This window comes from Carcharhinus amblyrhynchos, chromosome 21 (assembly GCF_965287045.1).
Source record: "Carcharhinus amblyrhynchos chromosome 21, sCarAmb.v2.hapA, whole genome shotgun sequence".
NCBI classification, from domain to species: Eukaryota; Metazoa; Chordata; class Chondrichthyes; order Carcharhiniformes; family Carcharhinidae; genus Carcharhinus; species Carcharhinus amblyrhynchos.
In genome coordinates, this window is record NC_137344.1 from 19,207,125 (window position 1) to 19,233,555 (window position 26,431).

At 38.9% G+C, this 26,431-nt stretch overlaps 1 protein-coding gene across 2 annotated transcripts in view; it reads right to left on the reverse strand.

Annotated features, from left to right (window-relative positions):
• The window catches only part of gna13a (guanine nucleotide binding protein (G protein), alpha 13a), a 464,418-nt gene that overhangs the window by 418,374 nt on the left and 19,613 nt on the right, over window positions 1-26,431 (reverse strand). For both annotated transcript variants that reach the window (XR_013889186.1, XM_080209573.1), the window contains exon 2: window positions 7,460-7,510. Coding sequence is in view for 1 of the 2 variants with exons in the window: in XM_080209573.1 (XP_080065699.1) it covers window positions 7,460-7,510 (51 nt within the window). In the remaining variant the exon portion in view is untranslated. The remainder of the gene's footprint in view (window positions 1-7,459; window positions 7,511-26,431) is intronic.

Consider the following 26,431-nt stretch of genomic DNA (forward strand, 5'->3'; position numbering starts at 1 on the left):
CACCTTGAACCCATCTTGACAAACACTGAGGACAAGAAAAGCAGCCAGAGGCTTGACATCCATCAACCAAATACAACAACCTTCACGGAACTTGACAGGCCCAGCCCTCACATCAAGATTGTGAAAGCATGACAACCAATTCTCAAATTTAGCCTGGAGCTCAGCTACAGCTCTCCGAGAGACCCAGCATATGGATAGTCCCTGGCCTACGTGTGGAGATGGGGCTGGAGAAGACGTATTTCACACCAGACAACAAGATTTCCAAGACATGAAAGTGAGCCTTCACTGAGGAAACTGCCCTTTCCAGTGACAGGATTCTCATCTCCACTTCATCCACTTTAAGTTCATCAAAATGAGCACCAAAGATCTGTGCCAAGTAGCCAGGACCCCCATCCACATAATTCACTCAATGGCAGCTATCAGCTTGACACCAGCAGCATCACCGAAGGCATAGCTAGCTCCCTGTTCACCAGCGAAACCTCCACTGCGAACTGAGTCCCATTCTATCCACCTTCAACTGCCTCAATTTTCGACTTAACTCAGTGCGACATGTAAGCCCCATGACTAGCCTGGGTTTGCAAAGCCTCACTTACTGTACTGTCTGGAGACAATACACATCTCTTTAATCAATGCGTAATGCTCTTTCCACTCACATAGTCTGCATCTTTAAGACTTGAATAGCAGGTTAGTTGTAAAGACTCACATTCTAATCAGTAATCTGTAAACTGTATGCTGTTATATGCTCTGAGGCCAGAACTCTCCATTCACCTGACGAAAGGGCAAACCCCGAAAGCTTGTGAGTTTACCATCAAATAAATTGATTGGACTTTAACCTGGTGTCCTGAGACTTCTTACAGTGGAGCGTAAGGCCACAATTTCAGTAGAAATCGTTCAGAACTTCACATTTTTAGATGTCCAGATTACCACCTACCTGTCCTGGTCCCCTCCGTGCTGACACAATAGTTAAGAAAGCTCACCAATGCCTCTACTTTCTCAGAAGACCAAGGAACTTTGGCATGTCAGCTACAACCCTCACCAACTTTTACAGATGCACCACAGAAAGCATTCCTTCTGGTTGTGTCACAGCTTGGTATGGCTCCTGCTCTGCCCAAGACTGCAAGAAACTACAAAAGGACTGTGAATGAAGTCGAGTCCATTACACAAACCGGCCCCCCACCCTTTGACTCTGCCTACACTTCCCACTGCCTAGGAAAAGCAACCAGCGTGATTGAGGACCCAACACACCTTGGACATTCTCTCTTCCACCTTCCTCCATCGGGAAAAAGATACCAAAGTCTGAGTTCACATACCAACCAACTCAAGAACAGCTTCTTCCCTGCTGATAGACTTTTGAATAGATTACATTAAGTTGATCTTTCTCTACACCCTAGCTATAGCCATAACACTACATTCTGCACACTCTCTTTTCCTTATGAACGGTATGCTTTGTCTGCTTGCACGCAAGAAACAAATCTTTTCACTGTATGCTAGTACACGGGACAATAAATCAAATTGTTTAATCAAGCATGACAGAACATACTTGCAGAACATTTGGCGGCACGGTAGCATAGTCTTAGCACTACTGCCTCTCAGCACCAGTGCCCTGGGTTCAATTCCTGATTTGGGTCGCTGTCTGTGTGAAGTGTGCGTATTCTCCCCTTGTCTGCATGGGTTTCCTCCCAATGCTCCACTTTCCTCCCACATTCTGAAAGACGTGGTTAGGTGCATTGACCCGAACAGACGCCGGAGTGTGGCGACTCGGGGAATTTCACACCGACTTCATCGCAGTATTAATGCAAGCCTTACCTGTGACTAATAAATTAAAACTTTAAACTTTAGAACAATATGTTACAATGGCATACTAAATTAGCGTGGAAGGAGGTAGACACTGGGTGAGATCTACATCATAAAACACAATCGATTAATATTAAAACTAAAACTACATTTTGCAACTGGCTGCCCAAGGGCTGTGACAACAAAGATCATCACTTTACTACAGCCAAATTCAATGTACACTTCAGCATCAAAACATGTAGTTATACAAAATTAACACCTTGAATTCCATTACTGATTTGATGCCTACAATTTCCTCTCCATGGCTTAACTTGTAAAGGCAACACAAAGTTACATGAAATATAAGATTTGATTCCTGGTCCATCCCCCAGAGTGGCAATAGTATAATTGACTGCAGTGTCCAGCATTAAGAAGCAAAGGAAAATAGAAAATAAGCCAGGGCTCCTGCTTATAAAGATGCTGCCTGGAACAGAGAACTTTGAGTAAAAGTTTAGATAGGTTGGGGTTATTTTCTTTGGAACAAATGGAGATTTAATTGAATGTATAAAATTATAAGGGGCCTAGGCAGAATGGACAGGAAGGAACTACTTCTATTGGAAGAAATGTCAATAACCAGGGGGCATAAATTTATAGTAATTGGCAAAAGAATTAGCAGGAAATGGAGAATTTTTTTTTCAGCCAGCAGATGGAAGTTTGGAATACACTGCTTGAAAAGAGTGATAGAGACAGAAACTCTCATCACATTTACAAAACTCTTGGGGCATGCACATCAAGTGCTGTAATATACTAGATTATGGACCGAGAACTGAAAAGTGGGATTAGGCTGTATAGCTTGTTATGTTTTATATTATGTTTTCCCCTGTTAGCACTGGGGAAATAACATTCTTAATCACCACCCAGTGACCAAAACTTGCATTTTTAGAGCCTTCAACCATGTGAAAGGGGCAGCACGGTGGCATAACAGTTAGCACTGCTGCCTCACAGCACCAGGATCCAGGTTCAATCCCTGGCTTGAGTGACTGTCTGTGTGGAGTCTGCACGTTCTCCTTGTGGCTGCGTGGGTTTTTTCTGGGTGCTCCAGTTTCCTCCCATGGTCCGAAAGATGTGCTGGTTAGATGCATTGGCTATACTAAATTTTCCCTCAGTGTATCCAAACAGATACCAGAGTGAGGCAGCTAGGGATTTTCACAGTAACTTCATTGCAGTGCTAATGTAAGCCTACATATGATACTAATAAACTTTGAACTTTTAATTCCCCAATGGGCTCCACTGGAGCTTTAGCAAACAAATAATGATACCAAGCCACAAAAGGAGTTATTAAAACAGATGCCCAAAATTTTGGTCAAAAAAGTCAGTTTTGAGTTAACCACTGTTGACAATTATATGTAGGCAGAGAGTGAGCATGGGCAAAGAGTGGGTGGCCATGTCCTCTCACTCTAATGCCAAACATTTACTTATGAATAGATTTTGTAACAGCGGTAAATGTTTTCATATTGTAATTTGACGTTACTCATTAACAGCTTTAATATTGGTGCAAGATACTACTTGGTTTACAATTGAAGGGTCAAGACTTTCGTGGGAAGGCCAGATGATGTAGTTATGGAAGAACAGAAACCTGAAATGAAGCTTTCATCCTGGGTGTTGAGCTTTTTATTCTTGCCCGATGATTGTTCTGTATTTCTATAATATTTTCTCCTGTTTCCCACATGCTTCCTACTCATTTTTGCACTGCTTTCTTGACAAATTTTGGGTGAGATTCAGCACACATTCTTATGTCTTTTTTTCTTTCAATGGATATAAAACATGTCAGGCACGAAGATACACAAGAGAATTCTCACTTGACTGGATTTGAGTAAAATACTCACTGCATATTTGTGGTTTACCTGAAGGTATGGAGTCAGTAATGATCGCGCATAGTCACCCCTGCCTGAAATTTGTGACCGATTCATACATAATTCACAAGTCAGAATGCGAATGAGCAGAATTTCAAGAGTACTGACAAGCATTTATTTCCCCACACCGGCCCCTTCATTCCCAATCTTTCTCCTTAACCGACAGATTGGTGATCCCTGGCAACATGCTTTGTGAAACACATTTCGGGAAACAGCGAATAAACAATCCGCTGTAGTAGACTAGTGCAGAAGTAAAAGAAGTAAAACGCAAGTGCTTCTGAGTTATTTTACATCCCAGATGTTTGGGAGCCCATCACAGGTAGTTTTACATCTTCAGTTCTAAACTTTGAAATAGTTGTGCTGGACAAATTAGTTTAAAACATTTCTCTTTTAGTGTTTTCCATTAATCTATAAACAAGATATTCACAATCATAAACACAGCTTTTAAAATGTGTAAAGATTAATCATAATTATTATATCTTAGTTCACAGCTACCACTGATAGTTCAATTCATTTCCCACCAACAGGAATAAGTCTTTGGTAATGATATTTTATTCTACATTTAAAGTTTGCCTTTGAAATTTGAATCACTAAAGATTACAAAATATCTTTCAATCTTTGTAAAATCTACAAACATAAAGGCATTTCATAGGATCTTTCCTCAGCTCCCCCATGAGGCCGAAATATAGTCCACAAATCATGATCACAAAAAGGGAAAATTCCACTGAAATAACTTCCAAACTTACCAAATCAACATTGTAACAGCAGGGAAGAAAGGTAAGCTACACTCAAGGACAATACTAAGTACAAGGATGATAAAATGTGGATGGTCTCCAACTCCTCTTTGTACAAAACCACACGATTAAGATAAGAGAATCAAAACTTGAAGCCTAATGCATATAAATCTTTGAGGTCTTCTTCAGAACCGAGTTCAGATAACAATGCTCAAGGAAAGTAACCAAGATTTATACAAATCAGGTCCAAAGTAAAATGCTTTGAGATGTTTCAAGGTTATGAAACGCATTATATTAATGCATGCCTTTCTTTATATTGGGTAAATATTACAATTTATTAAGGAATATATTAATTATGAAATTTCCTTCAAAAATGCCAAATCAAATTAAAAATATTTCAGATTTATATCAATTCCATTGACATGGCATAGCAAACTCAGACAAAGATAACTATCCAGCAAAATCAGCATTTGTGCACTAAGGGGCACTGTCACAGAAAAAGAATTGGTAACTATAATGTAGATAACAAACAAAACTGCAAATCTTAGGTAAACAATTCGCCTAACATGCCAATCTACGAGAAACACAAAATGTCACATCAGATCAGGTACAAAAGCGAAAGTAATAAAATGTTGCCACAAAAGAGTACACAAGATTGAGAAAAACAGCAATGGTGTTAAGAAACTGATACAAAAATCAATTCCGACCTGCAAATGTACTGTCATGAAACTACTACCAGGAAATGTTTTTAACACAGGAAGTGGAAAACTGAAAGGGTATAAAAAGGTTGGGACAGTATTGGAGCTACATGGGAGATTTCCTGCTCTGAAAAGATAGATGCGATTATTTTTTGTGCATCCCAAGTTTGAGTTTACACTACAATTCTCTCTAATATTCTGATTTAGCTCAGTTTGAAATAAAATAATTAATTCTGAACATTCAATTTTATTTTATTAATGTGGTACATCTCAGTTTTTAACAACAAGATCACCACGCACTACAAATGAGGCAGAGCTCAATTAGATAGGCAAAACTAACAGTTATTTAAAATACAATGCAGAATTTGAGAAGACAACTTCAGGAGCTGAAGACTCAACACTATCCTTTGAAATGAGCTCTGATTACTCTTTGCAAACTACAGATAAAAATACAGACAAACGTTTTTGTACAATCATAAAATATTTACCGATACATTGTCATATTCAAATAAAAAACTAAAAGAAATCTTTTAAACAATTTAAGGGATTCTTAATATTCGTAGATTTAACAAAATTTAGGCTAACAGGCTTTTTGTTTAAAGTTCAATCCAGTATCTGATGTAAGGGAGTGGCTTGAAGTTCAATTAAAAACTGTTTAAGTGCTGGCTGGGATCTCACAATCCAAAATCTTTTAGCTTAAAAATTGGTTATCATTGAAAATTCGTTCTGCCTCTTGAAGATTAGTTTAAATAGAGAGACCTCATATGGCTTGACAAAAGGCTGATTAGTAATCAGCATTAATAACTGGCTCCAATAATTTCTTTAGTTGTCAGTCTTAGTTTGATGGCAACGTTCTTGTTAATGCATCCAATTGTGCGTTCAAGTCCCAATCCAAACACTTGAGCACATTGTTTTGGCATAGGTTGACAATTCTATGCAGTACTGAATGGGAATGCTGCACTGTTGAGGGCCCAGCCGAGGGATGATGTGCAGCATCAGTCAAGTAGAGGGGGTTATGGTGTCTGTGTATATATAGTAAGACTCTATACTCAAACTAGCAGTGTGGGTAAATTTGGATTTATGCTGATTTCTTTCACACAAAATCAGAACGTGCAACAGTGCACACGTGAGAAAGGGAATGGGAGAGCTTAATAGTTGAGTTTATTTAGATAGATATAAGTCATCTATTTCATCAACTCAGCACAGTCCAATGTTCTCTGAAAAGATTCCAAAGTTTTTGACTCCAATTTTTTTCCTGGAAGTTTGTGTAATAAATTCAGCACCGATGTCAGGAAATGTATCTCTAAGCAAAATAAATCCAATATCAGCTATTTTGAGTAGACTATATAATCTTGTCAAAATCAGGTTATAACAATTAAGTATATAAAATGCTTCAGAATACCAGTGTGTCACATTTAAAGAGTTACTAGAACTGGAAAACCATAGTACATTTCTTACCACAATGGTTGAAAGTACAATTGCCTGTTTTCTTAAAGTACATTTGCGGATTGTACTTATAATAAACTGGAGTTGCAACGAGGAAGCAAACTCATACCAGTTACATATACAAGTTTCTTCCCTTAGCTAGATAGTTCCAGGTAACGTTGAGCACAAAATAGGAAACAATAAAGACACAAAATCTGAGAATACAAGAAAAAAATTCTAGATTTATTTATCCAATGGATTGACTTAAACTTCCCTGTATAAATTCACTAATAAAAAACAAAAAAAAACTACTACAAATAGCACAACCAGAGAACTGTGAATCAATGGCATACTGCTTGTAGCAGAAAATGATGCATGGCATGGGGGAAATCTAAAGTGGAACAAAATATCCTGAACACACCAGGCAACTCATTAATGGATCCAAAGAAACACATGAACATCATGCTACTACTAATTTAAAATGTGTGACTTACTCCAAGAAATAGGAAATTTATTGTCACTCTACTGGTTGACAGCAATAAATGCTGTTATCCTAACATGTCAGCATTACAGATGCCTACACTGGTTGACATTTATACAAAAATAATCTAAAGCAAATAAAGACCCTCTCCAAAAAAACACATTTGGATAAATGAGTTCTTATTTAACAAAGAGTTTAACTGAATTTGAAAATATTATATTTTCCTGCATTTCTATTTACAACCATTAAGATTTAAATCGTTAATCCCATACTATAAACTTCTATTCCCTCTAACTAAATGTATAATGAGTTTCTATTGCTAATCACAGTCTGAAAAACAACAAAATGCAGGTTTTACTCAGTCAAGTCAAATTTACCCCAGCAAAATTGCATTTTTAAGACTGTGGATTCTGCATTAAATGATGAGTTACTTACCGGATCCCCTAATCTTTCCAAATTGTCCAAGAAATATTTCACAGATTCACCCTGGAAGAAAAAGCAAAATGTCAATTAGTACACCATCAGATAAACTTGGATAGGAAAGCTAGCTATACAGATAGTGCTAATTATTATGGTACTCATTGTTTGCATATTCAGAAACACAAGTACAAAACAGCTCAAGTGTTCAAAGTGTGCATCATTCTTCTGCAAATAGACTTGTATGCCTGCTTGGAACATTTTATTACAGGTGTGTCCAAAGCACAACCCACAGGCCTGATGTGGCATGTCAGACAATTTTTAGTTGCCCATCATGCCCACCAAGTGTAGGTAACAGTTCAACTTCAAAGCTTCCTTGAAAGAAATTGAAAAAGTCCTTGGTTTCTCTGTGCATTGGCTTTAACCAATGTCAGGTGAAATCAGCCTCTGATTGAATGAATGGAATGTCATCAGTAAGTTTGGAATGTCATCAGTAAGTTTTGAATATCTCTGGAATTTTGGCTAGAACTATAGAGAAAGACAAGTTCATTAGAAGTGGATGGGTTGGAGGTGGCAGGCAGACTTGGAAGTGATGACCTCCTTAGCCCCTGCTGCTCAGGGAAGTGGTGGGTCAAAAGGTATTAACAGGGGGTGTGCGCACACATGTGAGCAAGCGAGCATGTGCGCATGACAGCACGCAAGAGCGCATGCAAAAGAACATGTGTTTGCCCGTGAGAAAATGAAACAGCTCTTGGTTTTTCAGAGTTGAGGCAGTCTCAATTTTCTTCTCACAGGGTGGGGGAGGACGAGATCAAATATGGAATTAGGAGGACAAAGTCGCCTGTAGCTCGAGGTGGGTTTGTGTGGGAGTGAGTATAACAAGGACAGTGTGCATGGATAACACTGGCTGTGTAGAGATGAGTGAGACTGCCTTACACCAGTCTCAGTTTTCTCACTCACTCTCGCCACCACCACATATACACACACCCACGTCCACTCACCCATCCATATACACTGATCTCACACTGCGGATTTTTATAACTTACTCTTTTTTAATAAGGTGCTCCTATGATGTTGCTGTACTTTCACAGTAATTTTATTGCATTGTTCATGTAAGCCTACTTGTGACTAATAAACTTTTTACTCTTGTTCAGCAACTGTTTCTCCTCAAGTTGCAACTTTTTTTTGCATTTCAGTTTATTGTTGCACCAAACTTCACAATTCTGAGATGTGCTCATCAGGCCCAAGACAGAAAATATGCAAATGTCCAAAACCACACCCCCCCCTCCAAATGGTTGGGCAAGTCTGTTTTACTACATTAAAGATCCTATAAATTGTTTCATCATGTTTAAAAGCAAAAAAATGAAACTCAGTTTGAGCACACCCATTAAAAATAATTTACCCAAATCAATCTTTGCAGAATAGACTCAAATGTTTTGCTTAACAAATTTATTTTAAAATATACAAACAGAAGACTGGGAGTCCAACATTTTTGAAACAAAATAAATTACATATGTTTATAGGTTAAAAAAAATGATATACACAAAATTATCAGTGAAAATTAATGCTCATGCAAGAAACAAATTTGGAATCTTCAGGACAGAAAAATATTAGTCATCAAAATCAATTGTCAATTAATTGTTTTTAGATTGAACATAAGAGCTAGGAGCAGGAGGCGGCCAAAGCTGATTTTTCGTAGACTCAGCTCCAATTACCCGCTCACTCACCATAATCCTTAACTCCTTTACTGTTCAAACATCAATCCAGTTTTGCCTTAAAAACATTCAATGAGGTAGCCTCAACTGCTTTGCTGGGTAGGGAATCCCATAGCTTCACAACCCTTTGGTTGAAGTTCCTCCTCAACTCAGTTCTAAATCTGCTCCCCCTTATTTTGAAGCTATGCCCCCTAGTTTTAGTTTCACCCGCTAGTGGAAACAACCTTCTTGCTTCTAATCTATTCCCTTCATAATTTTATATGTTTCTCCAAGATTCCACCCTCGTTCTTCTGAATTCCAATGAGTATAGTCCATGTTTACGCAGTCTGCCCTCATTAACCAACCCTGTCAACTCCAGAATCAACCTACTGAATCTCCTCTGCACCCCCTCCCATGCCAGTAAATCCTTTAAGAACATAAGAACATAACATAAGTAGGAGCAGGAGTAGGCCATCTAGCCCTTCGAGCCTGCCCCGCCATTCAATAAGATCATGGCTGATCTGAAGTGGCTCAGTTCCACTTTCCCACTTCCCCATAATTCCCTTGTCTGTCAAAAACCTATCTACCCGTGTCTTAAATATATTTAGCAAGGTAACCTCCACCACTTCAACGGGCAGAGAATTCCAGAGATTCACCACCCTTTGAGTGAAGACGTTCCTCCTCAACTCCGATCTAAACTGCCCCCCCCCCCCCCCCCCCCCCCCCCCACTTATCTTGAGGCTGTGCCCTCTAGTCCTGCTGTCCTTTCTGAGCGGGAAGAATCTCTCTCCCTCTACCCTATCCATCCCTTTCATTATCTTATATGTCTCTATAAGATCCCCCCCTCATCCCTCTAAACTCCAACGAGTACAGACCCAGTCTATTTAGTCTCTCTTCATAGTCTAACCCCCTCATCGCCGGTATCAGCCTAGTAAACCTCCTCTGCACTCCCTCCAAGGCCAAAATATCCTTGTGCAAGTGCGGCGACCAAAACTGCACACAGTACTCCAGCTGCAGCCTCACCAATGCCCTGTACAGTTGCAGCAAGACCTCCCTGCTTTTATATTCTATCCCCCTCGCTATAAAGGCCAGCATCCCATTTGCCTTCTTGATCACCTGCTGCACCTGCAGACTAGGTTTTTGCGACTCATGCACAAGGACCCCCAAGTCCCTCTGCACCGCAGCATGCTGCAGCTTTTCGCCCTTTAAATAGTAATCCCTCCTACTATTATTCCTGCCAAAGTTGATAACCTCACACTTGCTAACATTGTACTCCATCTGCCAGGTCCTCGTCTACTCGCTCCAGTAAGGAGGCCAAAACTATACACAACTCCAGGTGTGGCCCCACCAGCACCTTATACAGCTGCAACATAACCTCCTCGTTTTTAACTTCTATCCCTTGAGCAATGAAGTGCAAAATTCCACTTGTCCTCTTAATTACTTGCTGCACCTATAAACCAATTTTTTGTGATTTATGCACAAGGGTACCCAGGTCCCTCTGCATACCAGCAAGCTGCATTTTTTCACCATTTAAATAATAGTCCATTTTGCTATTATTCCTACCAAAGGTACTCCATTTGCCAGACCCTTGCCCACCTCATTTAAACTATCCATATCCCTTTGCAGACTTTGTGTCCTTTGCACACTTTGCTCTACCACTCATCTTAGTGTCATCTGCAAACTTTGACACACTACACTTGATCCCCAACTCCAAATCATCTAATTGCAAATAACTGTGATCCAAACACTGAACGCCAACCAGAAAAGCACTCATTTATCCCCACTCTGCTTTCTGTTAGTTAACCAATGCTCTATGTGTGCTAATACATTACCCGTTAAGACTGTGCATCTTTATCTGATGCAGCAGCCTTTTGTGCAGCACCTTGTCAAATGTCTTCTAAAAATCCAGGTACATAAGAAATAGGAGCAGGGGTAGGCCATCTAGCCCTTCGAGCCTGCCCCGCCATTCAATAAGATCATGGCTGATTTGTCGTGGTTCAGTTCCACATTCCCGCCCTCTCCCCATAACCCTTAATCCCCTCGCTTATCAAAAACCCATCAACCCACGTCTTAGAAGTATTTAGCGAGGCAGCCTCCACCACTTCAACGGGCAGAGGATTCCAGAGATTCGCCACCCTTTGAGTGAAGAAGTTCCTCCTCAACTCCGTTCTAAACCGCCCCCCCTCCCCCTTATCTTGAGGCTGTGCCCCCTAGTCCTACTGTCCTTTCTGAGCAGGAAGAGTCTCTCCACCTCTATTCTATCCATCCCATTCATCATCTTATACGTCTCAATGAGATCTCCCCTCATTCTTCTAAACTCTAACCAGTACAAGCCTAGTTTATTCAGCCTCTCCTCATAGCTCAACCCCCTCAACTCTGGCATCAGCCTAGTAAACCTCCTCTGCACTCCCTCCAAGGCCAAAATATCCTTGCGCAAGTGCGGCGACCAAAACTGCACACAGTACTCTAGCTGCGGCCTCACCAATGCCCTATACACCTGCAGCAAGTCCTCCCTACTTTTATATTCAATCCCCCTCGCTATGAAGGCCAGCATCCCATTAGCCTTCCTGACCACCTGCTGGCTGGGTTTTTGCGACTCATGCACAAGGACCCCGAGGTCCCTCTGCACCGTCACCTGCTGCAGTTTTTCGCCCCGTAAGTAATAGTCCTTCCTACCATTATTCCTACTAAAGTGGACCACCTCGCACTTGCCAACATTAATCTCTAGTTGGTACACCAGACACTTGTTTGGTTTAATGCACCCAGCCATATTGTCACAGATCTAAGTTGTACAAAGGTCAACAATGAAAAAGAATGCTTCAGATTCACTTTAATGGCCTCTGGGTGATTATCCAAATATTACTTCAATTGCTGACTGTGAGGACTATAAAAACTTGCGCATTGTGGAGTCCCTTCCAGGTAACTTGCCGACTGAACAGACTTTTTTTTGTTTTAATAACCATGGGTATTAACCTAACAATACAAAACAGACTGAAAATTCACAGGACTTTTTTGCTACACTGATCATTAAGACTCAACTGAAAGACTGAAGCACATCAAAAGGCACAACTGCTCCCTACTGAGGTACAGCTAACATCGAGTCGATGGCCTTTCATCAGAATTTGAGTTCCTTCCTTCGTTCATAGATGCTCCCTGACCTGCTAAGTGCTTCCAAAAGTTCACAATTGCAGGTTTCCAGCATACCTAGTACTGTATTATCTTGCTTCTAACACAAGTGAAATAGGACTTACTTTTGGATGATTTTTATCGGTCATTTAGAGCACTGCTCATGTGTTAGTTCTTCAAATTTACTCTTCTGGTTAAAACATATATTCAGTGTTTGAAACAGAGATGCTGCTGAAATTGGTATTCCAATAAGCTACTTCTCAATGCAGCATTCAGAAGTTTACAATGTAACTTACACTTTGAATAGGATATTAAATGAAAAAAAATCAGTACTTTTAGAACAAAGCTGTAGCTTGTTGTGGATTTTGTCCACAAGAATCAGTTGACAGTTATATAGAGCAAATAATGAACAAGAACTGCAGTGGATGATGTTGCTGAATAGAGCATATATAACATTCATTTCTAAAACTTATTCTGGAATATGGTACTCAGTTAAACCAATGTTACAAAACTGTACAAATGAAGAATTCATTGTAAAAGAGAAAGCAATGTTTTAATTTGCAAATCTGTGGAATAGGTGATATCATAGCTTGTAAACTCAAGCCAAAGGCAAAGGCTGCAGATTCCAGGGACTGGAGCACAAAACCTGCACTGATACAGCAGTGCAGTACTGAGAGAGAACTGCTCTGATACACCTGTGCAGTACTGAAAAAGCACCGCACTGTCATGTCGTGTCTCTGCCCCGTAAGATGGACTTAAAAGATTCCAAGGTACTATTTTGAAGAGCAGCAAGGTAGTTATCCATCAGCAAACATCACAGACAGATTATCTGGTCATTATCACACTGCAGTTTTAATAACCACTGAACTTTATAAGATGTTTTAAGCTGCCCCCTTTAATTCAAGGTAAAATTGAGTCATTTGGAGAGGGAGATGTGGCCTTGGTGAGAGCACAGTTTTGGTCTCATTATCTAAGAAATTTTTAAATATGAAAAAAAAAGTCAGCTGGGCCGTATTCACTGGAATTTAGAAGGATGAGGGAGGATCTTATTGAAACGTAAAATTCTGACAGTGCTGGACAGATTTGATACTGGGATGTTGTTTCCACTGACTGGAGTTCTAGAATAAGAGGTCACAGTCTCAGAATACAGGGTAGGCCACTTAGGACTGAGATGAAAAGAAACCCCTTCACTCAAGGGTGGTAAATCTGTGGGGGTCAAATCACTATATATTTGAGGAGGAAAGGTATGGTGTTGAAATAGAGGCTCAGCCACAATCATGTTGAGTGGCACAGCAGGCTCAAAGAGCCAAACAGAAAATAGCAGCAAGAAAAGGCTATGGCTTTCATTGTAGTCAATCCAGAGACAAGCACATTTGACCTCGTTATCACAAAGGGGGTGGGGGGGGTGTGTGTGTGTGTGTGTGTGACAGAGAATTTAAAATGATCAAAAGTAGGTGTTGCTATGCCACGCAACAGAAAATAACTTTTTAGGTTAACCACCAAGCAGAATGGTGGCAAGACTTTTCAAAGAGATGAAGTGTACCAAGATTTAAAGATCAAGAAGTTGACAGAAAGTGCTTTGCTGTAGTGTATAAATGAGACCATATGGAATTTGCATGTTCTACCAGGGTCTGGTTTCCTCCCACAGTGCAAAGATGTGCAGATTAGGTGGATTAAGTATGGTGAATGTATGGGATTACACGCATAGGGTGGAGGGGAGGGCATGGGTGGGGTACTCTTTTGGAGAATTGGTGCAGAACCGATGGGCCGGATGGCCTCTTTCTGCACTGTGGGAATTTTAATAAGGCATTAGGTTCTCAGTTTTGCTAAAGAGTTCAATTGAGAATAGCTTTTCTATAGTTCAGTGTGTTAGTTATCTAATATGATATGTTTTAATATAATTTTTGGTTTGTTACAACAGAAGTGAAATTGGTGCGCACAATCCTGGAAATTTATATCTCTTTTCTAAATCTGTCACTATGGGGAGTGTAGCACTGTGCATAAATTGGTTGCCCTTTTCCTGCACATCACAACAGTGACAACACTTCAAAAGCATTTCAGTGGTTCTAAAGCATTTTGGGATGGTCCAACACTTACAAAGAATTAAGAAATTGCAAGTTCTGTCTTTAAAGTGCAACAATTTCCTAGCGTTGTGCCTAAACTTTCCAGCATTACTGCTAAAGAACTGCCTTGTAGATCTGTGGAAATAATAAGGCAGTATTGATTAATGAGTATAAAACTCATGAGTACATTCTGTCCAATAATTGTTAAACTATGAAAAATTATTGAATTTATTTCTGTACTTAGATATGTATGGTCTTTTAAAACTAACATCTGCTTTTAAATGTCAAACCTCATTCAAAAAACTTACTATTTGAATATTCCCTGTTTGCATTGGTGAATGGTGCATCTCTTCTTCAGCCCACAATAGCAGGCTTCACAATGCAATCACTCTACTTTAAAGGCCTACATCAAAGCCCAGGACACGAAAACTAGTAGACTCTCTTATTTCAGATGTCTCATCCCTATTATAGAATCCCCATTATAGAATCCCCATAGTGCAGTTTCTACATACAAAGAACAGAGGACAAAAAAATTACAGCATAGGAACGGGCCCTTCAGTCCTCCAAGCCTGCACCAACTGAACTAAAACCCCCACCCTTCCAGGGACCATATCCCTCTATTCCCGTCCTACTCGTGTATTTGTCTAGACACCCCCTTAGAAGTCACTATTGCATCTGCTTCCATTACCTCCCCCAGCAGTTCCAGGCACCTACCACCCTCTGTAATAAAAAGCTTGTCTCGTACATCTCCTTTAAACCTTGTCCCTCGCACCTTAAACCCTATGCCCCCTAGTAATTGACGCTTCCATTCTGGGAAAAAGATTTGACTATCCACTCTGTCCATGCCTCATAATCTTGTAGACCTTTATCAAGTCTCTCCAATCTCTCCTCATAGCTAATGCCCTCCATACCAGGTAATGTCCTGGTAATTTTTTTTTGTATCCTCTCCAAAGCCTCCACATGCTTCTGGTTGTGTGGCGACCAGAATTGAACACTATATTCCAAGTGCGGCCTAACTAAGGTTGTATAAAGCTGCAACATGACTTGAAATTTTTAAACTCAATTCCCCAGCCAGTGAAGGCAAGCATGCCATACGTCTTTTTGACTACCTTCTCCACTGCATTGCCATTTTCAGTAATCTGTGTACCTGTACACCCAGATTCCTTTGTCTATCAATACCCTCAAGGGTTCTGCCATTTACTGTATATTTCCCATCTGTATTAGGCCTTCCAAAATACATTACCTCACATTTGTCCAGATTAAACTCTATCTGCCATCTCTCTGCCCAAGTCTCCAACCGATCTATGTCCTGCTGTATCCTCTGATGGTCCTCATTGCTATCCGCAAATCCACCAATCCTTGTGTCATCCGCAAACTTACTGATCAAACCAGTTACATTTTCTTCCAAATCATTTATACATATTACAAACAACAACGGTCCCATCCCTGACGATTGCCACTAGTCACAGCCCTCCGTTCAGAAACACACTCTTCCACTACTACCCTCTGTCTTCTATGATCGAGCCGGTTCTGATCCATCTTGACAGCTCACCTCTGATCCCAAGCAACTTCACCTTCTGTACCAGTCTGCCATGAGGGACCTTGTCAAAGATCTTACTGAAATCCATGTAGACAACATCCACTGCCCTACCCTCAATCATCTTTGTCACTTCCTCAAAAAGCTCAATCAAGTCAGTGAAGCACGACCTCCCCTTCAGAAACCACGTTGCCTCTTGCTAATACGTCCAGTTATTCCCAAGTGGGAGCAAATTCTGTCTCAAAGAATCATCTGGTCTCATTTCCCTACCACTGATGTCAGGCTCGCCGGTCTGTAATTACCCGTATTATCCTTGCTACCCTTCTTAAACAATGGAACATTGGCTATTCTCCAATCCTTGGTATACTCCTCTGTAGCCAGTGAGGATACAAAGATTGGTCTCATGGCCCCAGCAATTTCCTCTCTTGGTTCTTTCAGTATTCTGGGATTTTTCCCATCAGTCCCTGGGGACATGTCTGCCTTAATGTTTCTCAAGAACCCCAATATCCCCTCCTTTTTGATCGCAATATGACTCAAACTATCTACATACATTGTCCCAGACTAATCATCCACCATATTCGCACAGTTCTATCTAGAACTCATATTGTTTCAGCAAAGGTGCAGCATTTATACCACGGAAACCCTTTGATTCACATGAACTTGCATTATTTTGATTGGATCATAATCATCATATTTTTGGCCTCATGAACACTTAATTTAAGGACAATCAATTACTTTTGATTCCTTGACCATACGCTGAGTTTAAGCCTGTGAAGAATATAGCCTGGAATTGGACTAACTAGGAAGCAGTTGTTTTCCCAGCTGTAATCATTTCAACTCTAAATGTAGAGCAAATTCATTATGCAGTGGGCATATAAACTAGCTTGAATTTATAGTTCAAAAAAATCTGCAGATACAAATTTTTTTGCTTTCTGACCAAAAAAGTTCAGATAACCATGTTCATTTTATCCTGGAAACTACAGCTGTAGCAGTATTTTTGTTTTATGGTAGTTGGCTAACTAACCAGAATTGATATATTAATCACCAGTTTTTATAACAGCTGCTTGCAATAAGTACTTATTTCAAATCACAAATCTAGCTTAGAATTCTCATCAACTGACTCAGAGGTTGTACGCTCAAGTCCCATTCCAGAGACTTCAGCGCACAAGTCAAGGTTGGCAGTCCTGTGCAGTACTTTTGGAGAAACGTTAGGCTTGGCCATCCCCATCAGGCAAACGCAAATGATTCAGTGGCACACTATGAACAAGGGCAAGTACATTCTCCAAATATCCTGACCAGCATTTAGCCCTCAAACAACATCAGAAATAACCAATCTAGTTGCCCTCTCATCATTTGTGGCACCTTACTGCGCATAAATTGACATCTATGTTTCCTATAAATTAAGTGACTACACCTCAAAAATACTTTAATTGTGGAAACATTACAAGATTGCAAAAAGCACTATATAAATAAGTTATTTTAGCTGCGTAATCTGTGCTGAATGATTTTATACAGTTATACAAGCACAAGCTTTTTATTAATTTTTTACTTGGAGAGTTTGAAGAATATAATTGAGTATTTCTGAAAAAAAACTTGCTTTTTGCTTTATTATTGTCACATGTATTAGTATATAGTGAAAATGATGGTTTCTTGTGCACTATAAAAAGCATACCATGCATAGAGAAGGAAAGGAGAGGATGCAGAATGTAGAGTCACAGTGCTGTTGACATTTCCTGTTTTGCACTTATCAGGACAGACTCAAGAATACCAACTGTAAAGGAACAACAGTTTGTTCTGCAGCAGACAAAAGTGCCCATTGGTTGGCAAGTGGACTCTCATTGGTAGAGGTGCTGCCATGTAAAATTTACCAGGAAAGTTACCCGCCAAGCTTTTGTTCAAATTCAAACCAGGCAGGTTGACTTGTCCAGGCATTGCCTTGGGGACTGAACCAGGGAATGGCCACCACCAAGCTTTTGTTCAGTTCAAAAAGGCGCAATGTATGGATGTATGCCTTCGGTCTGCAAAAGACAGGACCCTATGCATGAATATATGTAGCTTCCAACATGTGTAAGTGAACCACGCTGCAAGCCCAACTGAAACTGGTCGCTAGTATAATTCCTAGCATAATCAGGATTGTTCAGCAAATCTTGACCAATCATGGAATCACATCTCATAGAATCATAGAGTCCCTATCAGTGCAGATTGAGGCCAATCGGCTCATGAATCCTGCATTGCCCACAATCCAACCTAGGCCTTATCCCCATAACCCCAATTATTTACCCTGCTAGTACCTTGGCACTAAGGAGCAATTTAGCATGGCCTACCTAACCTGCACACTTTTGGAGTGTGGGAAGAAACTGGAGCATGCTTGACACTGCATATATATGGAAACAAACATGGTCAAGCCTGAAAAGGTTCTCTTTCTTAAATGCACACTAAGCTCTTTTAAAATTCAACTGATTTATTGTATCAGGAGTTCAGTAATAGCATTGTAAAGAAATATCAGACAGTAGGCTGATATCATTCAAAGACAGGCAAGTAATGAGAACATCAAATAATTATGAATGAAGATGCCACGTGCTTTGAGAGAGATCCTCAAGGCTCTTATTACAGCATCCAGATATTTCCTTTGTAAATTTGAAAACTTCAAGAAAAAAAGTTACTTTCAACATGTAAAGATTGACTAAGCAGTGAGAATTTATTTCCATTTTAATTTTGCAGATAGCCTCAGGGCAACATTAAATTAATATATGGAAAAGTTAAGTTTGAAACATTTTAAAATGCAAAAACGTCAAATGTCACAGGTTCAAAATAGTAAAATGTAGACTAGAATTGATGAACAGAACATTTTCTTTTCAAAACAGTGACCACCACATAAGATTGGCTTCCAGAATAGTGGGAAGTAAAAACCCTGGAACTATTTAAGAAATATCTGGATGATGTAATAAGGGCCTTGAGGATCTCTCTGAATGTACGTGACCATCTTTATTCATAATTATTTGATGCTCTCATTACACGTTTGTCTTTTAATGATTGCAATACTATTGACTTCTCCCAAATTCCTATTTACCTGAAATTCCTCCTGAACTGTATCTTAAGTTTTACACATTTAATTTAGTGTCAAATTTAATACAACTGCATGAAAATTGCAACTGGAGTATGTGTGCAGTTTTGGTCACCGCATTTGCGAAAGGATATATTGGCCTCGGAGGGAGTACAGAGAAGGTTCACTAGGCTAATACCGGAGATGAGGGGGTTAGCCTATGAAGACAGATTGAATAGACGGTGTCTGTACTCGTTACAGTTTAGAAGGCTGAGGGGGATCTTATAGAGATATAAGATAATGAAGGGGGTAGATACGGTACAGGTAGAGAGATTCTTCCTGCTTAGAAAGGATAGCAGCACTAGAGGGTACGCCCTCAAAATGGGGGGGGGAGCAGTTTAGATTGGAGTTGAGGAGGAACTTCTTCACTCAAAGCGGGGTGAGTCTCTGGAATTCTCTGCCCATTGAAGTGGTGAAGGCTACCTCGCTGAATATATTTAAGTCACGGGTAGATAGGTTTCTGATAGTCAAGGGAATTAAGGGTTATGGGGGGAAAGCGGGAAAGTGGAACTGATCCACCTCAGATCAGCCATGATCTTGTTGAATGGCGGGGCAGGCTCGAAGGGCTAGATGGCTTACTCCAGCTCCTATTTCTTATGTTCTCTAAATACATATACAGATGTTAATCTCTGATGGAATTGGAATACAATTCTACCAAGTAATAAGAGTTTCCCACAATAAACTAATCACTATTATCCAACTGGAGGGTGAAGTACAGACATCTAATGTGCATCATTACAGACAAATGAGCTTCACTCGTCATTTACAGGAAATGATAGGATCGCTGTCAGGACATTGAGAAGCAATTATCAACAGAAATCTGCACTTTCAGTGTACTACTGAGAAACCGAGACAAATCTTTCCTCAAGTACACATACAAATTCTGCAAAATGTTTAATTCTTAGGCAATGAAACTTGAAGTGTTTGTAAATTCATAAAAGTTAGTGATGCACATTTAACTGAATAACTTAAAAAAATCACGAGTTTGGAAGTATATGTTCATGGAAGAAAAGCATTTGCCTGGAAAATCTCAACTGAACAATTCAATGTAAGCTTTCCTATAGTAAAACATCAAGTATAAACGGGAGCCACAATGCATACCAAATTAAGCTTTAAAAAGTTACATCCATATTTGTTTTTTTTGCCTTCATGTCTACTTAAGTGGAAAAAAGAAGTTGTAGCACATACTTAGACAAATGAGAATCACAACCAACAGGCAATGGTTGATCCCAACAAATAAATAGACTACACAATCATAATTCTAAAAAAGTACAATAAGGTAAATAAAGTCGCTTAAAGTTCTTATGTCATTCAATATGCTGACCTAGCACCTTTATTTTAATTATCTACTTTTAATACATAGATAATTGGCCACAAATGTTACTCTATGGATAAATAAACTTTAGATGCAAGTTTGAAGAAAAATTGATCCATGGGTTTAAATTCTTAATCCTAATCTACTAAAAACTTAATTTGTAAAATTTGAAAGCTGTAGTTGGTAGTTTACAACAGGAAGAAAGAGTTTATGAAGATTTTCATCTCCATGATCACTATGTTTTGACGAACAGAAAGTATATATCTTGACTAACTCACTTGACTATGTCAAGAACAAAATCAAAGTCTGTACTAGTGTTTTGAATATTTAACGGACTATGCAGTCTTCCACTGATTCATGAGCTGAATCTGACTCACTATGCACAGTTTGTACTGATTAAATTTTATGGGGCTTTTGATTTGGAAAGGTATGTGCTATATTAATGGACAAATCCTAAATCATAACTCCAGGATCTGCTGATGTCAGTGAAGTTGAGGTGCAAGTGAACTAATGAGAATTCCAATTTAAACTTCATACTGAGAACCAGGGTCCTATGATGTATAGTGATATCAATGGATTAGTAATCCAGTGACCCAAAGAATAACCATCTGAAATTAATGCCAAATGATGACCATGAAATCACTGTTGATTATCTTAAAAAAATCCATCTGGTTGACTAATGTCCTTTCAGGAAGGAAATCTGCCATCGACACCTAGTCTGGCCTCATGCAGCTCTACATTCACTCAGCTCATCAACCACTTCCTAACAGCAATGTGTGTACATCTATACCACACAGATTATAGCGGTTCAAAAAGACACTTCACCAGCAGCCTCTCAAGAGTAATTAGGGATGGACAATGAGTACTGGCCTGGCTAGTAATACCCACAAAAAGTAAAATATGATTTCAAAAAATAAAAATGATCTTTTAAAAAAAACTGCAAGGACAACTAATATAGATCCAGTTTTCAAATGGAACAAAAATAGATTTGCATTTCTAAAGCAGTGCATCAGATTTCTCAAAAACTTGGAAATCTTATGCAGGCAGTTGCCAGTTATTTTGCTGAACAAATTCCTCAAACTACAATAAGTTTTGGTGTTAATTTCCCTACAAACATTTGTTCACCTGGAGAAATGTGCGACAAAAATTGTGGTGTGCGTAACGAAGTAGGCCATGCTATAGCTCAAGTGACAGGTCAAACCTCAATCTCAGTTCTGGTGATGTGCCTGGAAATATACAGTACAGTAAGGCCAGGTAATCTATCCTTCTGGATTTAAAAATACTGACTACACAAGTCTCACTATATCCCTAACAGAAGTTTATTTTTTAAAGCATCTAAATTTGCAATCAATCGGGACATATGCAGAATTGCAGTTATTCTGAAATGTGAAAAGCAGCTATCAATTACGTATGTTTCAATAAACTTTAATCCCCTTTTCACAAAAATTTAGACAAAGTAGCATTTACAATAGTACATCATTATAGAAATTTGAGAACATGCAAGGTAACTATATAAAACTAATAGATAAACTTTAGTGTGGAAAATAATTAATGTACCCCATTACAGATGCCTGTGTAAGACTTTAATAGCTAGAATCATAAAAGCAGTGTGGAATGAACTAGTTCCAAAGTCTAATAAAGTAATTTCCAAAACGTTATTTAGGTCAATGCCACCATTTTTGTTCCTATTGGTTTTGCATTAGCTACTAGGCAAAACAAAAATATCCCTGCTGTGATTTATCAATATAACAAAGTCGATTCATTTGAAAAACAAAGGACAAAGAATAAATGGAATTTTTATAGTATCCAAAAGTCAAATTTGGCCAATCTTAGGTCCATTGCAAGACAAGAGAAAAGGAAAGTCACCAGACAATGCAGTACTGTACTGATTACCAATACTGTACCAAACTGCTGGAAACCCCAAACTTGCAGTTATATACAAAAACAACTGTCCAAAATAGATCTTATGTTTCAGCACGGATGTAGCATTTAGGAAAGACAAATATAAAGAGAAAAAATTGATGAGTCCATTGATATATTAGTATGAAATTTGTATCCAGCTTAACAACTTGCACTACAGAATCAGTAAATTAGCCTACTATTGAGTACTTCAAGAAAAGCTTAAAATTCCAATCACACCTATTACAATATCAGGGCCAGGTTTTTTTCTTGCAATGATATATTGAATACAACAAGGAGCAGAATATGGAATGCAATTTTTTTTTTACTCCATTGATGGGATATGGGCATCACTGGTAAGGCCAGCATTTATTATCCATCCCTAGTCGCCCTTGAACTGAGTGTGTTGCTCAGCCATCTCAGAGGACAGTTGAGAGTCAACCACATTGCTGTGGCTCTGGAATCACATATAGGCCAGACTGGGTGAGGACTGCAGATTTCATTCCTTACAGGACATTAGTGAACCAGATGCATTTTCTGACAATCGGCAATGGTTTCATTGGTCATCAGCAGATTTTTAATGTGCACTGTAATGTATTAAACAGGCCAATCCAAACAACCAAGTTGCAGACTTGAGTGCATTTACAATATAAGCTTGTTATCACTAAAATGTTGCCTGGAACAATGTAAGATAACAAAAACATTCTCTTCAATTCAGAGTGCAGCTAGAAGAAACAGAGACTGTTTTGCACCAGCATTTCATTTAGTGTTCCACTGATTGTGTTTTATTGAAGACGATTGAGGATTTATATAGCTTTGTTGGTACAGAATTAACTAGTGTAAAATTGGTTGATTTTGTTCTTAATTTTCAGTGCTTTTGTGGAACACTAAAACGCCACTGCACTGAATTCTTACACTTTCACTGAAAACAAGCCATAATTTCAGAACTTTTCACATTCAAATGTTGCTACTTTTATTCCTCCAAACTCAAAAATTCAAAGCAATTTAGTTTGAAAATAGTATTTTGCATACATCGTATTAAGTTTTCATCACAGAAAATATTTTTCTGCGAAAATTTTCTGGTTTATACTGACCTTTTCTTTAGCAAAGAACTTAATTGATCGATTATTTCTGAGCAACTCAAAATGCTCAGCACTGAGTCTCAATCCCAGCTTTTCAGCACCCCTATTTAAAACAAAAAATATCAACAGCTTTTAAGTCCTTGTTAAAAACAACAACATCTGAATTACTTCCCTAAATGCCTCATATATAATTGAAGTCATGTAATTGATTTGGAAGCTACACCACATCACTAAAATTTTGCACTGTATTGCAGTGTTAAATTTGTGCTTTACATATATTAATAGGCTTATAAAACTTCATTAAAGCCAATTTGGTGTTAGTAGTAAGACAGTGTAACATGCAACACATACCATTAAAAGCAAGACAAATCTGAGTGTATATCCAAGTACATTGAGAAAATATTCATTTCTATGACAGCAAGCGATTGCAGCAGTTAAACTTTAGATTTTAGTTTCCTTGTCATACTAATCAGGCTAGCCCTATGCTTTTTAAAAACAGTCCTGTTTACTGCAGAGTCGTCCACTTTAGAAACATATCAGGCTCAGAGAAATGCAATTATATTCCTGGAAATAAAGCAACCAATACAATTTATTTCAAAAACCCCAAAGCAGTTTAGACAAACAAGCACGGGAAGGAACTTAATCATAATATTGTGCTTCAATGCAGTTATAACATAGGCAGACCAACCTCCATAAATAAAACAATTGCAAAAATCTGATACTCCTACTAGGTTTGCTCAAAATCAATATTTAAGCTTTCAATTGCACAACATGAAGTGTTTGTCTAAATTGCTTTGGGTTTTTGAAGTAAATTGTAACGGTTTCTTTATTTCTAGGAATATAATTGCATTTCTCTGAGCCTGATATGTTTATAAAGTGGATGATTCTACAGTAAACAGGACTGTTTTTAAAAAGCATGGGGCTAGCCTGATTAGTATGACAAGGAAACTAAAATCTGAGGTTTAACTGGTGCAATCACTTGCCGTCATACGAATAGATATTTTCTCAATGTACTTGGACATACACTCAGATTTGTCTTACTTTTAATGGTATTTGTGTTGCATATTACACTGTCTTACTATGATGGGCTTTAATGAAGTCTATTAATATATGTAAAGCACAAATTTAACACTGCAGTATAGTGCAAAATTTTAGTGATGTGGTGTAGCTTCCAAATCAATTACATGACTTCAATTATATATGAAGCATTTAGGGAAGTAGTTTGGATGTGGCTGTTTTTAAAAAAGACTTAAAAGCTGTTGATTTTTTTTTATTATGTTTTAAATAGGGGTGCTGAAAAGCTGGGATTGAGACTCAGTGCTGGGCACTGAGTTGCTCAGAAATAATCAATTAAATTCTGCTATCATAGGTGGAGACTAGATACTTGTCCTCTGAGAAAAGATCAAACTTTTGAACATCACCATGCTATCTCATCAATGACCAACTCAACGAATCCAAACTGGTACAGTGATGAAGCAGTAGCAAGATTTCCATTGCATGTTGCATAAATTCCCACCCTTCTGAAGAACATGAGATTAATTAATCAATTATTAAGCACTCAGAATAGAGCCATAGAATCCCTACAGTGCAAAAAGAGGCCATTCAGCCCATCAAGTCTGCACTGACCCAGTGAAAGAGCATCCTACCCAGGCCATATATCCATAACGCTGTTTATTTACCATGGTTAATCCCCCTAACCGACAAATAAACATGGCCAATTCACCTACATCTTTGGACTGTGGAGGAAACTGGAGCACCAGGAGGAATCCCACACTGACACCGGGAGAACATACAAACTGCAAAGTCACCCAAGGCCAGAATTGAAGCTCAGTCCGTGCTAACCTCCCTGCGACCCCACCCAACCACCATTTTATTGTAATCTAGTGACCAAATTATTACATCTTAATCTATTCCATGCCCTGCAAATTAAATAAAAAGCTTGGATATTTGCATTAACAAATTCATACTTCTCCTAAGTCCAATAACGATCAGATCTTTTGACAGTTCCACCAAACATTCTTGTCCTATTGCCTCAGTTAAGGAAGCCCCAAATTTCTTCCTTGCTAAAATTGACAAGAAGCTCAATTTCTCTAGAGTTAAAAAATCTCTCTCAACCATCAACCCCAACCTAGTATTCAGAAGGGACTGCCTGAAAGTGTGGCCGAGGCAGAATTCGCCATTGCACTTGAAACATATTTGGATATATACTTGAACTGCTACAACCTATGAGGCTCCAATCCAAAGGCTGAATTGTTCTTTTTCAGCCTGGTTGGACATGGTGTGTTCAAATGTGCCTGAAATGTCTACGATTTAACAACTCACCTCTTCAAAAAGCCCAAGCCTGCCAAAACTTGAACACTGATCCTGAAACTAAGGGTTTGGTTTAAACTTTCCTGCCTTTCAATAGGATACAAGAAAACAAGCTTGTTATTTTTGAGACTTTCACTTACAGCCTATCAGTCATTGCTTTGAAGTTCCTTCTTTTGTCCCTCCTAAGCTATAAAAATACACTCACCTTTTCTCCCTCACCATGCTAAAATCAAAAGATTTGTTGCAGTCCAACTTGATCTTTCTACATCTCAAAATTGTGGAGCTCCTTATTTCTCTCCTTAAATTAAGCAATAAACACAGTCTGATGATACTTAATCACCGTTGGACACGCACAGAATAAGCATTGTACCATGCCCAAATGCATTTCACAATCAGAAAACTGATCCAGAAGTGCAATCAAACTAGCAACCAATTTTATTTTAAAATTTATTTAAGGCTTACATTAACATTGCAGTAAGTTACATGCCACACTCCGGCAGCTGTTCAGGGTCAATGCACCTAACCAGCAAGTCTTTTGGGCTGTGGGAGGAAACCAGAGCACCCAATGGAAATCCACACAGACATGGAACATGCAAACCCCACACAGACAATTAACCAAGCTGGGTATCAAACCCAGGTCCCTGGCGCTGCAAGGCAACAGTGCTAACTACTGTGCCACCACGTTTCTAAAACAGCAAAGTACTAGAGACACAAATTTATATGGCCGGGACGGCTGAGAGGCAACCAGAAACTCCTTTCTTTTACAAATTATGATTATTTATTTACTAAATTTAACAAATGTCACCTGTATGTAATTTGGATTTCGAAGGTTAATTAGTGAATCTGAAGTATTACAAAATG